Here is a 15,276-nt window from a genome sequence, read left to right as displayed (position 1 = left end):
CCTGCTTCTATAAACCAATGAGAAGATGGGAGGCAGGACTTTCAGCGCGATCTGCGTCAGAAATAGGAATGACTTCTATTTTAGCACTTGGTATCGCAGACGCTCGTTGGCACGCGCGAGCAGTGTGGGTGCAATAATTGAATAACATGGATTTCTAAAAGTATTTTTCGACGCTCGTGCACGCAAGGTGGCCGGTCTGGTCAGCATGTAAGCTACATGCAGTAGATTCATAACAGATCAACTGCAAAAATATAAAAAATATTTTAAAAAGAAATGCATAATAGATTCAGATATTAACACCTGGAAGGTATCAGTAACATTTTGACAGATGACTTTGGGTTAGTTACTGCACATATTTATATATAAAAAAAAAAAAAAAAATCTGCTTACCATGGACATGTTGTGCCACAGAAAAAGTCCTAGCTACTCCTTGCGTGTGGAAATGCTCACTTCCGTGATTCCGTCTTACCTTTAACCTTTGAGTAGGTTGCGACATCTCAAATCCCATTGGAAATGCGGAAGAAATGGGAGGTGACAAATGCAATAGCCTATAGCTACCACAAGAGGACAGCATGTGTCCACAGTCAATCTCCAGGTCAGTAAGGATAGTGAGAGGAAATTAAATACATTCATGAACTTCTGCATAACAAAGAATGGGTAAATTGTGGAAAATAGTATGTTTATTCTGCCGATAAGCACTATCAAAATACACGTCTTGGGTTTCATTTTGTGAATAAACCTATGGAGCTTATTGAATTTAACAGAACCATACAAGTGATACAAGAAAACATGTAAGTCGAGAATATAAAATAGCTCTTACAATTTCACATGTACCGTTGAGTCACCATGACAACAGGTTAGTTTGATTGTTCAATAAAATTAGTACATTTTATACAATGGCATCATATTTAAATTATACCTACATAACAGTGTAACTTCAACACAAACACAACATGAGCCATCCTCGACGGTTTGGTGCCTGCAACAATATGGTCCTTGATAGTACATTTCTACAATCTTTGACAATATATTTTCACAATCTTTGGCACACATTTGATCTTTGAAAGACTCTGACCAGGTAAAGTATAAACATTATAGTGCATTCAATGGCACATTAAAACAATGCAAAAATAGTCTAAGGCAAAAAATAGAAAGGTCTATTTTCTTAACACGTCTCCGAGTAGTAAGAAGTGATTACACAGCAGAAGCTGGCATGACACCCCCGAACAACCGATGACATTGCTGTGAGGTGCAACATTTTGGCTCTGACTGACCTTAGTGTCAGCGCAGGCAAATCTGACAGCTGAGCCAGATTCAGCCGCGAGCAGGGCAGACAGAGCTGAGGCATCTAACAGCACTACAAGTACAGTGTCGGATGCCCAGGCTTCGCTCACGTTGAAGTGAAAGCCTGACAGTACAAATGTATATATATTTTTTAAACCCAATAGCATTGGAGGCCCAGTATCTGACTGGCTAAGAAACAAGTAGGAAGACAATGACAATGTCTGGTTTCCAATTTAGTTAAAGGGAGTAGAGGCAGCAAATTTAAAGCAGCACTACAATAGTCATCTCCAAAATGCATCACTGTACATGCATCCATCCAAAAGGCATCATGTGCCGGAGGCTTAGTGAGCAATAGAACCATAGTTCATTTCTCTTGAGAAATATAACAAGGTAAATGGTAGTGCTATAGATGACATGTCATCCAAACAAGTAGCATGTTCACTAGTAAAACAAAGGCCATTGAAATCCCTAAACTGCTTTTGATGCATAAGGCTGGTGATATTACATCCCTTAATATGACAGTCAGTACTTCTCTCCCATCTCCACTTGCCTGCGTGTGTGTGTGTGTGTGTGTCTTCCATGCTTCCTTCATTCAATCCTTCATGTAAGACTAAACCAAGCATCTCTCTCAAACATTACTGATGTCCTCCTGTGATGGCCCGTTACACTCGTCCTCAGGCAGTGTGAACCGGATGGCTCGGCTCTTCTCCCAACCCCTCCTGATACGACTCAGCCGGAGAGCCACGCACGGCAGGGACAGAGTCAGCCTCCCCAGCAGCACAGCCAGCGGCAGGACCAGCACCAGCAGGAAGGTGGGAGGGAGGTAGAAGCGATACTGCTCCAGGTCCCAGCCGTAGGTCAGCGTGTGGAGGGTGGCCATCAACAGGGCCATGTAGCCCAGTCTGGACTGGAGGGGAGAGAGACAGAGGACCATGATAATTAACTTATTTGAATTGAACTGAATCTGGGTGATAGCCACCTTCAGATGTACTCACTATAAGTTAATTTGTTTTGAAATCAAGCTTTTTTTATTCAATACAATGTCAGGTTGTGAGATCTGGTGGTGATGGCCCATTTTACATTAAAACTTTAAAAAATACACTTAAACTCTTGAACTTATTATAAACCCCCCAATACTCCATACATACCCAATCAAACCCCTTTATGAAAGACTACATGCAAATGAAGTTGGCCTACCCAGATGTACAGAACACCTGGGAGCTGATTGTTGACCTTTGAACTTTCTACATAACCTTTTAATAACTCAACATCTTAGTGAGGTGAAAGGAAGTGGTGATTTGAGTGGTATATTATATGTGCAGCATATTAGCTCATCGTGGAAGCACGAGTGTAGTAGAGGCCCAAGGGAACAGTATGACCTACAAGCTCAACATTTGTCCTTAATGAGCCCCTGTAGTCAGCGTGTGTGTGTGTCTGTGTCCGTGTGTGTGTGTTCCCTCTAATTATTAGCACAGTACAGGGCACTACAGAGAGCAGCTGAATTATAATTACTCTTGACAGGTGGGAAGGTTCAGTCGTGACTCACCCATTTCATCCGCATCCCTAAATATACACGGAACAAAAATATAAAACGCAACATGTTGGTCCTGAGCTGAAATGTAAAAAATCCATACACAAAAAAAGTGTATTTCTCTCAAATGTTGTCCACAAATTTGTTTACATCCCTGTTAGTGAGCATTTCTCCATTGCCAAGATAATCCATCCACTGGCAGGTGTGGCAAATCAAGAAGCTGATTAAACCGTATGATCATCACACAGGTTCACCTTGTGCTGGGAACAATAAAAGGCCACTTTAAAACGTGCAGATTTGTCACACAACACAGGGGGGTGCTGGGGAGTATATATGTCTGTAATAAAGTCCTTTTGTGGAGAAAAATTCATTCTGATTGGCTGGGCCTGGCTCCCCAATGGGTGGGCCTGGCTGCTAAGTGGGTGGGCCTATGCCCTCTAAGGTCCACACATGGCTGCACCGTCATGTGAAATCCATAGATTAGGGCCTAATGAATTTATTTCAATTGACTGATTTCCTTATAAGAAGTACTCAGTAAAATCTTTGAAATGATTGTGTTTATATTTTTGTTCAGTTTACATGTTTATTACTTAAAATACTAAAATGTATAATTATTGGTAAAATGAGATACAAGGCTCTGTTAAGAGTCAGTGCGAGTTAACAGTTCCTAATACCAGCCTAACTCACTTAAAGCAATGTCCGTCTGTCGTCCGCACTACGAATCAGCCTGACTGAACTCGCTACACTATGTCTGGCTGGCTGCACGCTTAAGGGACTGCAGGATTGTAATCTTGATGGAGAATAATGCTCAAATGTTTTACTGCGGCTCCGGGCTGTAGGCAGACAGGCCAAGCAGAACCCAGGCCTTTTATCACAGGGACTAGCAGCATGTGACTAATCTGGCGCCGACTGGATCAGCTTAGCATACATGTGAAGGGAAAGTTCTAAACGCTCCAAAGAAGGACAAATCCCTGGGAAATGGAACCATCCCCCTTTATGAATTCCGCGGCATGCGAGGAGAAGAGTTGACACACACAGCTCAGAGGTTGTCTTTCCACAGTAGGCTACAATATAAATGTGTTTTGCCAGTCTTTGACTGCTTCATTGAACTACTGCTCATGTAGACAGAAAAGGTGTCTGTGCAAATGTGCTGACCTGTACGAAGATGAACTCCCTCCAGTTGAGCGAGTTGCCCACGGTGGGCAGTGAGGAGATAGCCAGCAGAGAGAGAAGGCCCAGGATGCCTATAGACAGATACAGCTCCATCCTCCACACCTCCTCCTCTACCCACGAGTCCTCTTGGCCTACCTTCACCTGCACAGTAAACACACATTGTTGCTTACTGTGATGTCAGGTGGTTACACCATGAATAAGCCATGACAAATGTTTTACCATATTGAAAACGTTCTAAATGCTGATGAGTTGTAATGTTTTTAATGCTTTAGACCTATACATTTATAATTCAATACTAATTCATTAATAGTATGTAGGCTAAACTATGTATAAATAGTGTACTGATGCTTTTCTCACCTGTTTGAAGGCAGCGTTGAGCAGATTGTAGCGAGCAGACCTGCGCATGGGCAAACACAGGCTATAGACGGCGTGCAGTGCTGCGCAGAGAAAAGCACAGAGGCCCAACTGCTTCCGCTGCTGCAGCCAGCGATCCAACCAGTTGGGGAAACGCCTGTACTTGGTGCCCCACGACAGCTGCAGGAAGGCAGCCACGAGACCGGGCAGGTAGACCAGAGCCAGGGTCACCAAGGCCACAGAGGGGAGTGTCACGTTTACCACCTCCACCGGAATTTTGTAGAATGTGCTCTTCCCCGCCGTGGCGTAGGGGTGGACGACGTCACGAAGGAAGTTGTAGGCGTAGAAGAGGAGGAAGAGGCCGAGGGTGGAGAGACATGGGACGCGCCACGAGGGGAAGAGGTACAGGGGAGTGTTCTCTATCTCCTGGGCAGAGGAGAGGCGACCCATGTCAACAGGGATGAAGCCAAGACTGCGGCAGATCTGGAGTACATCGCTCTTGGCCCTACTGCTGTCACTGCAAATCAGCACCTGGATAGTAAAGAGGCGAGTGTCACAGAAGAGTGTCAGGGAAGGGAATCTTCACCAAGGAGAACCCAACTGAAGAGACACGATACTTTACCAATAGCCTACATCACATAGTTTAGCTACATTAACACCGTATGACCAACACCTGTGATAATATGGTTGCAACTCGAGAATGTGTGAAACATGTAACATAACATAAACTGTGGACATTGTCCGGTTTAGAGCAAAAAACTATAAAACAGTAGGGCTAGGCAATATGGCCAAAATATTCTATCACAGTATTTTTTTTAAAATTGGATGGTATTTTTAGTTTTTGAATAATAAAAGTTCTACATTTGCTTTATGAGTAGTGAGTGATCCTAGGGTGGCAACATATACATTCTAAGTGACTTCTGATTGTTTTATACTGTTCAAGTCAACTTCAACCAAAACACATTTCAGCACTTCTGCATTTCCTGCACTCAATTACAGTGGTGGAAAAAGTACCCAATTGTCATACTTGAGTAAAAGTAAAGATACGTTAATAGAAAATGCCTCAAGTAAAAAGTAAAAGTCACCCAGTAAAATACTACTTGAGAAAAATTCTAAAAGTATTTGGTTTTAAATATTTAAGTATAAAAAGTAAATGTAATTCATAAAATGTACTTACAGTTGAAGTCGGAAGATTACATACACTTAGGTTGGAGTCATTAAAAATCGTTTTTCAACCACTCCACAAATTTCTTGTTAATAAACTATAGTTTTGGCAAGTCGGTCTACTTTGTGCATGACACAAGTAATTTTTCCAACAATTGTTTATAGACAGATTATTTCACTTATAACTCAGTGTATCACAATTCAAGTGGGTCAGAAGTTTACATACACTAAGTTGACTGTGCCTTTAAACAGCTTGGAAAATTCCAGAAAATTATGTCATGGCGTTAGAAGCTTCTGATAGGCTAACTGACATCATTTGAGTCAATTGGAGGTGTACCTGTAGATGTATGTCAAGGCCTACCTTCAAACTCAGTGACTCTGCTTGACATCATGGGAAAATCGAAAGAAATCAGCCAAGACTTCAGAAAAAAAAATTGTAGACCTCCACAAGTCTGGTTTATCCTTGGGAGCAATTTCCAAACACCTGAAGGTACCCCGTTCATCTGTACAAACAATAGTACGCAAGTATAAACACCATGGGACCACGCAGCAATCATACCGGTCAGGAAGAAGACGTGTTCTGTCTCCTAGAGATGAACGTACTTTGGTGCGAAAAGTACAACTCAATCCCAGAACAACAGCAAAGGACCTAGTAAAGATGCTGGAGGAAACGGGTACAAAAGTATCTATATCCACAGTAAAACAAGTCCTATATCGACATAACCTGAAAGGCCGCTCAGCAAGGAAGAAGCCACTGCTCCAAAACCGCCATAAAAAAGCCAGACTACGGTTTGCAACTGCACATGGGGACAAAGATCGTACTTTTTGGAGAAAAGTCCTCTGGTCTGATGAAACAAAAATATAACTGGCTTGCAAGCCGACGAACACAATCCAAACCGTGAAGCATGGGGGTGGCAGCATCATGTTGTGGGGGTGCTTTGCTGCAGGAGGGTCTGGTGCACTTCACAAAATAGATGGCATCACGAGGATGGACAATTATGTGGATATATTGAAGCAACATCTCAAGACATCAGTCAGGAAGTTAAAGCTTGGTCGCAAATGCGTCTTCCAAATGGACAACGACCCCAAGCATACTTTCAAAGTTGTGCCAAAATGGCTTCAGGACAAAAAAGTCTAATTATTGGAGTGGCCATCACAAAGCCCTGACCCCAATCCTATAGAACATTTGTGGGCAGAACTGAAAAAGTGTGTGCGAGCAAGGAGACCTCCAAACCTGACTCAGTTACATAAGCTCTGTCAGAAGGAATGGGACAAAATTCACCCAACTTATTGTGGGAAGCTTGTGGAAGGCTAACTGAAACGTTTGACCCAAGTTAAACAAGTTAAACAATTTTAAAAAGTCTCTACTATTATTCTGACATTTCAGATTCTTAAAATAAAAGTGGTGATCCTAACTGACCTTAGACAGGGAATTTTTACTCGGATTAAATGTCAGGAATTGTTAAACTGAGTTTCAATGTATTTGGCTAAGGTGTATGTAAACTTCCAACTTCAACTGTATGTATCAAAAGTATAAATAATTTCAAATTCCTTATATTATGCAAACCAGATGGCACCATTTTGTTTTTTTAAATGTATTTACAGATAGCCAGGGGCACACTCCAAGAGACCTAATTTACCAACAAAGCATTTGTGTTTAGTGAGTCCTCCAGGTCAGAGGCAGTAGACGACCAGGGATCTTCTCTTGACAAGTGCGTGAGTTGGCCCATTTTCCTGTCCTGCTAAGCATTGAAAATGTACAAGTACTTTTAGGTGTCAGGGAAAATGTATGGAGCAAAAAGTACAGTATTTTCTTTAGGAATGTAGTTAGTAAAAGTTGTCAAATATAAAAATATTAAAGTACAGATACCAACAAAAAAAATGACTTAAGAAGTATTTTTACACCACTGCTCAATTGAGAATTCCCACACTGCCATTTAGGGCTGAATGATATGGGCAAATAATATTGGGACTTATTTTTAACCAAATGTTGCAATTGCGATTTGACTTGCAAATTAGAGCAAAACTGTTGAAACATGGAAATATAAAGACTATTCTAATTCTATAGTTAGAATATAATAGTGGGCACTTTAAATACAGTGTTGTTTGAGATGACAACGAATTAAAATGCCAGGGAGGAGTTATTGTGACAGGGTAGGAACAAAAGTGTTGTTAAGTGTTTCCTAGGGGACCCTATAAGCTTTGGCAACATTGCATGTTTTCACTTAGCTACTTCATGTAGCTAACATATTCTTGCTTTGAATATTCCTCTTTGATTTAGAAGATACTATTGCACAAACAACATACTGGTGTTATCAAGCTGTATTAGCTAGCTACGTTTGCTCTTACTCAGTACATGTATTAGCTAGCTATTAGCGGCTAACAATTAGCATCTTTCAAGATTTAGGGCAACTTCCTAAGAAAAAGACAAACTAGCTGTTTGCTGATGTAAAAAAAAAAACAAATAGTGTCATGATATTACACTAGTGGATTTATATTAAGAAACAAAGTGAAAACAGCACTGTAGTCATCAATATTGTTCCATGTGCTGCATTGACCATGCAGACTGAACGCAAGTGTCTCGTGGTTGAGGAACATCAAATGCGCTTATTGCGTGACTAGCGCTGTGTGGAAAGTGGCACGGAGAGAGATGGCTCAAGTAGCATATGAAACTATCAAAATTGACACTACACATGGCGTATCACATTTAACAAACCAAACATTCAAATACCAGTAAAGTAAAAACCCAAACCGGTCCCTGCATCAATACCGGTATATCAAATGTCATTCAGAGTAGTAATGTCTGTCTTCTCTGGCACTGTTGTGTGTGCAGATGACCTAGGCTTTACCTGTCTGCTGGCGTCCCTTGGCCCCTTCTGCAGGCTCCAGGCCGAGATCACATTAAAGCCCTTCACCACACTGCTCTCTGGGAAAATATTGGCCAGCTGCTCTGCAAATGACTGCTTATCACTGTTGATCTTAGTACCAGTACTAACATCCACCAGAGTCTTCCCCACTAGCGGCTCCCTCAGTCCAGCTAGGGTGGAGTAGTGCTCAGGGAAGAGGGCCACGAACACCAGGTCGGCCTGGGTGGTCACTTCAGCCTACGCGGGAAAGAGTGAGGCACAGCGCCTGGGTTGCAGCTGCCCACCACCACCCGGTACCCGGAGGCTACCAGCCTGGTGGCTAAGGAGCGGGAGAAGTCACCTGTGCCCAGGATGCCAACCAAGGGGGTACCTGGATCGGACATGGAGGTTTTGAGGTGTCTGGGGCTAGCACCACCAAGTATAAGAGGCTTCTCCATCTCCTCCTGGGGCATCCTGTCCTGAGCTGGAAAAGTCGCTAACGTCGGAAAATGTCTAACAGTAGACAATTATGTCTGTGCAGAGGCTTCTCCATCTCCTGGGGCATCCTGTCCTGAGCTGAAAAAAACGAAAAGTCGCTAACATTGGAAAATGTCTATCAATAGACAATTATGTCTGTGCAGAGGCTTCTCCATCTCCTCCTGGGGCATCCTGTCCTGAGCTGAAAAAAACAAAAGTCGCTAACATTGGAAAATGTCTATCAATAGACAATTATGTCTGTGCAGCATTCAATGTAAAGAAGACTGTGTTATTGACACAAATTAACACTGATGTACTACTTGATTCAACTTGCTAACGAACCTACTACTACATGTTACTAAAGTTACTAGCTAGACATCCTTCATTTGTGCACACCTCTTGCAGGTGTACTGGCTTCAATACTTAGCCATTGAGGTATTGAAGCCATGGCTGCGCATATTGATACTCTAGCTAGCTTACGTTACTCCTACTCAAAGGAGAGCTAACGTTAGCTAGCTGTGCAGGCTACCTACCTGTCCTTGCTTGGTTGAACGCCTAGCTAACTGCCCAAAAATACAGAACATGGAAGTACCAACTCTTTTCGACAAAATTGGTCAACTTCTAAAAATGTCTTATGTATAATTTAACTAACTAGCTACACCAAAACAGTAGAAACAAATTATTTTTGAAATTGTTGATAATTCGTTTTACTTGAGACAGGAGACCAAGTGGAGACATAGGACGAGGTGGATAATTTTATAATAAGGCAGGTTTATTCAAGTGTAAAAATATTATGCAAAGCGTGCAGCACGGCTCTTTCTATCTGATCCGTATGGGGTCGTCAGGAAAAGAGAGAGTTTCCACAGTAGTACAGTTTTATATATAGACAACAAGCAAAGTAGGTTGATCTGCGAGTCTGGCCTTCCGATTGGACGATCTGGGTCTTGGGTAGTCCTGTACAGGCCTGGTGTCCACGTTCCATTGGTTCCTGAGGTAGTTCTTTGTCTGGAGCTCCAATCCTGAGTTGTGTGTGTCTGAGTGATTGTCATGGGGGAGGGGAGTTGTGGGTGTCGTGCATTTGTCCAATGAGTCCAGCTTATGTCCAATATAAAAGGGAGTGTGTATATTGTGTCAACCATAGCTAATGTTGAGAAGTTGTTAAAACAAGTTACCAATATCTAATACAATTCCTTACAAATCCCCCTCTTCACGTCTCACCAGAGACGTGACATAAAGTATATAAAAAGACAAAACTAAAGGATAAAATTTGTCAGAAGACAAATTTTTGATTCCCTCTCTTCACGTCTCACAAGAGACGTGACATAAAAGTATATAAAAAGACAAAGCTAAAGGATAAAATTTGTCAGAAGACAAATTTTTGATTCCCTCTCTTCACGTCTCACAAGAGACGTGACATAAAAGTATATAAAAAGACAAAGCTAAAGGATAAAATTTGTCAGAAGACAAATTTTTGATTCCCTCTCTTCACGTCTCACAAGAGACGTGACATAAAAGTATATAAAAAGACAAAGCTAAGGGACAAATTTTTTAATTCCCTCTCTTCACGTCTCACAAGAGACGTGACATAAAAGTATCTTAGTCCTCAAATAGATAGACAGGTCCAGCTTCCCCATCCTCAAGCAATGGGAACATTTGGGCCCTTTCCTGATTAGGGTCTATGGCTGCAGTTATAACACGGCTAGCAAGCGTGCGCGCACATGGAATGCAACAGCATCCACAAAGTACAAGAATGGCCGCAAAAACAGAAATTGATACTAGGATGGAGGAAACCAGCGTCTTATATTTACCAAAAGCATCCATCCATGAGTCCCACATAGTAGTGTCCACTCCAGAATGCTGTTTCATCTTACCATTAAGGGTACGAAGTCCCTCCAATGCTACAGTCAGACTCCCATCCGTAGCTGTGTTATTGGGAATGAAAGTACAACACTGTTCACCAAACATTTGCACAGACCCCCCCCCCGTTCAGCCAATAACATATCAACCGCGATTCTATTTTGAAATGCCATCAGGGACGTAGCTGCCAATTGTCCATGGACCGCCTCGAAGCCTTGTTGAGTCCAATTGCCCAGTTTCTGGACATTAAAATGAATGTAGTTAATTCTGTCCACATTTTTATTAACTGTTCACCACCAACAGACAGAAGATTCAAACCCAGCTTTCACTTGGTCCACCAGTTTATATTCATCTGGCACCCCCTAGGGACACCAATAGCATCAATGTAAGTTGAGTCGTAAATGAGCAAGGACCAAAAAGGAGACCACTCCAATAACTACACCTGGAGTGGCCAACCACACATTAGTAACCCAAAAAACGAGAATATGTTAAACCCTCAGGTCCATCCCTCTATACAACCTGTACCAGGTGGGCTCGTCGCCACCCGGGAACTTCAAACCTTCACAACAGGGAGGACAAACATCACTTTTTATTCATTCGACAACATCAACTACAGCAAACCAAGGGTCCTCCTCTGTCAAGCCCACTTTCCTGCGGAAGCTTGTTTTCGTATCAGCCTCTCCAACTGGAGCATCAAGCAGCGGCATCATACCATAGGCCCTTTCCACATCTGTAACAGACTTCATCAAACAAGGTATGATACAGGCAACACAGAAATGAAAAACAACAACTAGTGTCAGAAATCCAGTAATCATCATTGCAGTGTACTTACCAAAACAACCACCCAGCCAGGGGAACAGTCCACTCTCCTCCACACCTGCAAGACCCTTCATCTCCACTGATAACCTCGCCAACCCACTCAGAGCTTTTGAAATGCTCCCATCCGGACTAGTATTGTTAGGAACAAACGTGCAACACTGTTACACCTCCCTTGTTGGCCAGACTTATGTCCAGTGTTAGTCTATTGTGTCTACTGGTTTGTGAGGCAGCATCCAATTGTTCAGCCATCCCTGTAAGTCCTGTGTGGGTGTGTTTGACAAATCATCATTAATTATAGTAGATATAATTGATCCAGACCTTTTGTTTTAGCATCAACAATAGCTGGGCCAATGATGGGCATCAGATGCCACAGGCCATCATTCCTGGTTAATGTCTGGAATTCGTGGGGGACCCCTATTGGGACCCCCAACAGGTTGGTGTGCATGTTATCTGTACCCTCGGACCAAGGAGCGTCACGTTTCTGCCGTCTCCTGGGTTGGTCCCAAGCCTCTGTGTCCTGTGTAGCTCCCAGAAGTTGATTAGCTATAATAATAGGCAATGGTGGTATCAGACTGGCCAAAACACATGAGCAACGACAATTTCCTTTCAAAAATAGGGTCAACCGCCTGGCAGGTCCACACATCCACCATACATCAGCAACACCTCTAGTTAATAGTGGCATTAGTGATGCAGGTAGTAGCAGGGAGCCTTCCATAGTCTATACCTCTACCTGTACCAGTGATACAGCTGTTATGTCCCCCATATGCCTTAACTCCCCACGGTACCTTCTGGGGAGGGACCACTGGGAACACAAGACTCAGAGTCTTACACAGGGTTGAATTTGGCTTGAACTTTTCCAATATGCACATCCAACCTTCCCCATTACTTAGGACAAATGGGTGAGCAGCCAGAATAGGTCTGGCATGTCCACATACGACACAGTCCTTTCTATTAAGTGTTTTGTAGGCCAACCACATATTCTCCCTTTCCTCATAACCAGTTTCAGTCCCCAAATGTTCACTATCTGAAATGTCTTTTATATTTATTATCTGTACCAGATTGGAGAGCTTAGGTGATGGCGTGGGACTTGGTCTTGAAGTGGTGGAGGAGACCGGCTGAACCCTGGTCCGTTGGAACTGGTGGTGGTTCTGGCAGCACCGCGATGGTAACATCCCCATCGTATCCTGATCAAACAGCTCAGGACTACAAGCAGTCCTGTAAAACCCCACCCTCTCTCAGAGAACACATCATCAGCCAGAGATCAAGCAACACTTTCACTTCTATGAACGTACACAGTGATGAGAGGGCGGGGTCAGGGATTTTTCATTAAGGAGTTGACCCCCGAGCTTTATTAGCAACAGTTCTTCTCCTTAACTCTGTGATCATTCGGCAGTGTCAGTTTGTCTCACCCTCCAAGTGCGATATGCTCCCAGGTCGAGTGAATCACCTTCTCCTTTAATTCACCTGCAACGCATAAAATCCTGGACATACAGATTTGGTTAACCACCAGTTTCTCATTTGTTTTATCTGATTATATATTTAACTTCTATACCTATTTGTTAGCTATAATTTTGAATTTTACATTAGTTTATTTTCCAATAGGCCCCATCCTATCCTAGACCACAATGTACCCCTCCCCCGTTTGATACCTGGCTCTGGCCAGGTATCAACCTTACCTACTCTAAATAATGACTTAGTACATTATAATATAGAAACGTCCCATTCATTCGCCGCATATCCAATTCTCCCTTGGGCGTACATTCATATCTATTCTTTTCCAATTCTCTGTCAAGTGACTTATCTACTTTAAAATGTATCTGTGCTGCTTATATATGTTAAACCCTTTCTCTCCTTTCTTATTTCACAGCCTACCTTGCTCATTTCCTTGTCCACCCTCCCCACTCTACTCTCAAACCTTCAAGGTCTCAACAGTGCGGGGTAGACCCATCTGTCTGCCTTTTTCTATGTGTTCCTTTACAATATTAACTAAGTGTCTCACTGTTTTGACTTTATCTGCATGGATTTAAAAATAACAACAGGTCTTATAGTGTCAACCTTTAAAGTCCTAACATAACCTTAATTAACCTATCTCTATCTTCTAATGGCCAATACAAATGCTTACCTTATGGTCAAGAGTTATAAACTCTATTATAATCAATTTACCTCAAAACTAGTATCCCAAATGACACAATCTCATTATTCTCACCACATTTCCCCGCGAGTGATCAAGTCGCCGGAAAATGCAATGGAAACAGAAAACAGGTCAAAATGTTACACCTACATTCGTGTTCCATATCTAAACATACCAAAAGAACCCTTTATCTTCTCAAAGTCCCTTGCCTAAATAAAACTCAGAAAGTAAAACTCCTATTCCAATATGAGTGTATTCTTTTAAGATATCTTATCTCTGGGTACACGGAAACCCTTAACCTTAATGTTTACTCCAAAAAACAAAATTATGTCACCAGCATTCAACCAGTCGGCTGGGAGACCATTGGGTGCTGCAATACTGCCATCTTCTGTCCATTCTCTGCACAGCTCTCCACCCACTCTTATTCAACCTTCTCAATTTGAGCCATTTTAGTTTCTTATTTTAACTATTGTTTTCTAAATTTTTTAATTTTTTTTAATTTTTTAATCTATTATTACCTAGTTAGACTAGAGTGTCCGTGACATACATCCATGGGGATCCGGTTATAGCTATTCTATTAACCATGTGAAAGTGCCCAGGGACACCCCAAATATCAGTAGGAATATCACAAATAAGGGGCCAGATATCCCTAGCCTTGCCCAGGGAGGGAGAAATATCCCTCTAACTGGGCGAGGTTCCTTTATCAGGGGAGACGGAGTTTGATTCCGCATCACCTGAGTCAGGAATGTCTTCCTTTGGAATCGAATTTAAGCTGTTTAAATCAGCTCTGACTTCTGTCAGTGTTCTAGAAGGGATTGGGGCTGGAGTGCAATGTGTGAGGTGGTGCCAAGGTGCGCCTGATTTACCTTTGACCTGGACTGAGTGTGAAGTAACCTCCCTCACTTCGTACTGTCCAGTCCACCTGGGTTCTAGCCACTTTCTCTTGTGGACATTAACCCCACCCAGTCACCAATTTTTACCTTCCGTGTGCCAGATCTCCCTTCTGCTTCCCCGTTGGACCTTGTGAATCTGTGTGGAGAGAGCTGCAGAAAGTTCCGTCAATTATCAAACATTACAATTTGTTGTACATCAAGGGCGGGCATATGACCTCCCTTCCTTGGTGAACCCAGCATGACTCCTCCAGCCATTGTCTCATGAGGAGAGAGATGGGTGCCTGCACCTGGAGAGGCTATCATGGCCAGCAACGCCAGGGGCAGGACTTTAACCCAAATCAACTTCAAACCTGCACATACATTTGATTGGCGCGTTCCACGAGACTTATGAGATTGTGGCCTGTACACTAACCCCATCATTAAACAACATCACTCGGCGGTCACTTAAACACAGCCTCAACCTAGCATATGGCTAATTAGTAGCAATCGGTCTCGTGGAACGTTCAATCACTCTCATTAATTTGGAGAGTTTCAGGTTTAATACCATTACTCCTATATCAAGCTTAGATTTATCACCGATGCTCCTAGTTGAAGAATATTTCGACTAGTCCCAGATTACTAATGCGACTTGAATCCCAATACGCCAAGCTTAGATTTATCACCGATGCCTCTAGTGGAGTGCCATATCCACTAGCCTCAGATTACTAATACGACTTGAACAGGCTACATTACATTTCAACACTTTGA

General features: G+C 42.5%; 1 protein-coding gene across 1 annotated transcript; it reads right to left on the bottom strand.

The window, feature by feature from the left end:
* Positions 1 to 1,692: 1,692 nt before the first annotated feature.
* On the bottom strand, positions 1,693 to 8,825 carry LOC120033205 (metalloreductase STEAP3-like). Its single transcript, XM_038979488.1, is given in 5 exon segments — positions 1,693 to 2,191; positions 3,971 to 4,129; positions 4,346 to 4,873; positions 8,356 to 8,636; positions 8,639 to 8,825. Coding segments are annotated over 5 exon segments (1,434 nt in total). The 3' UTR covers positions 1,693 to 1,912.
* Between the last annotated feature and the right edge of the window lie 6,451 nt (positions 8,826 to 15,276).

Source organism: Salvelinus namaycush, chromosome 40, assembly GCF_016432855.1.
Source record: "Salvelinus namaycush isolate Seneca chromosome 40, SaNama_1.0, whole genome shotgun sequence".
Lineage (NCBI taxonomy): Eukaryota > Metazoa > Chordata > Actinopteri > Salmoniformes > Salmonidae > Salvelinus > Salvelinus namaycush.
This window is presented reverse-complemented; position numbering and strand designations above follow the sequence as displayed.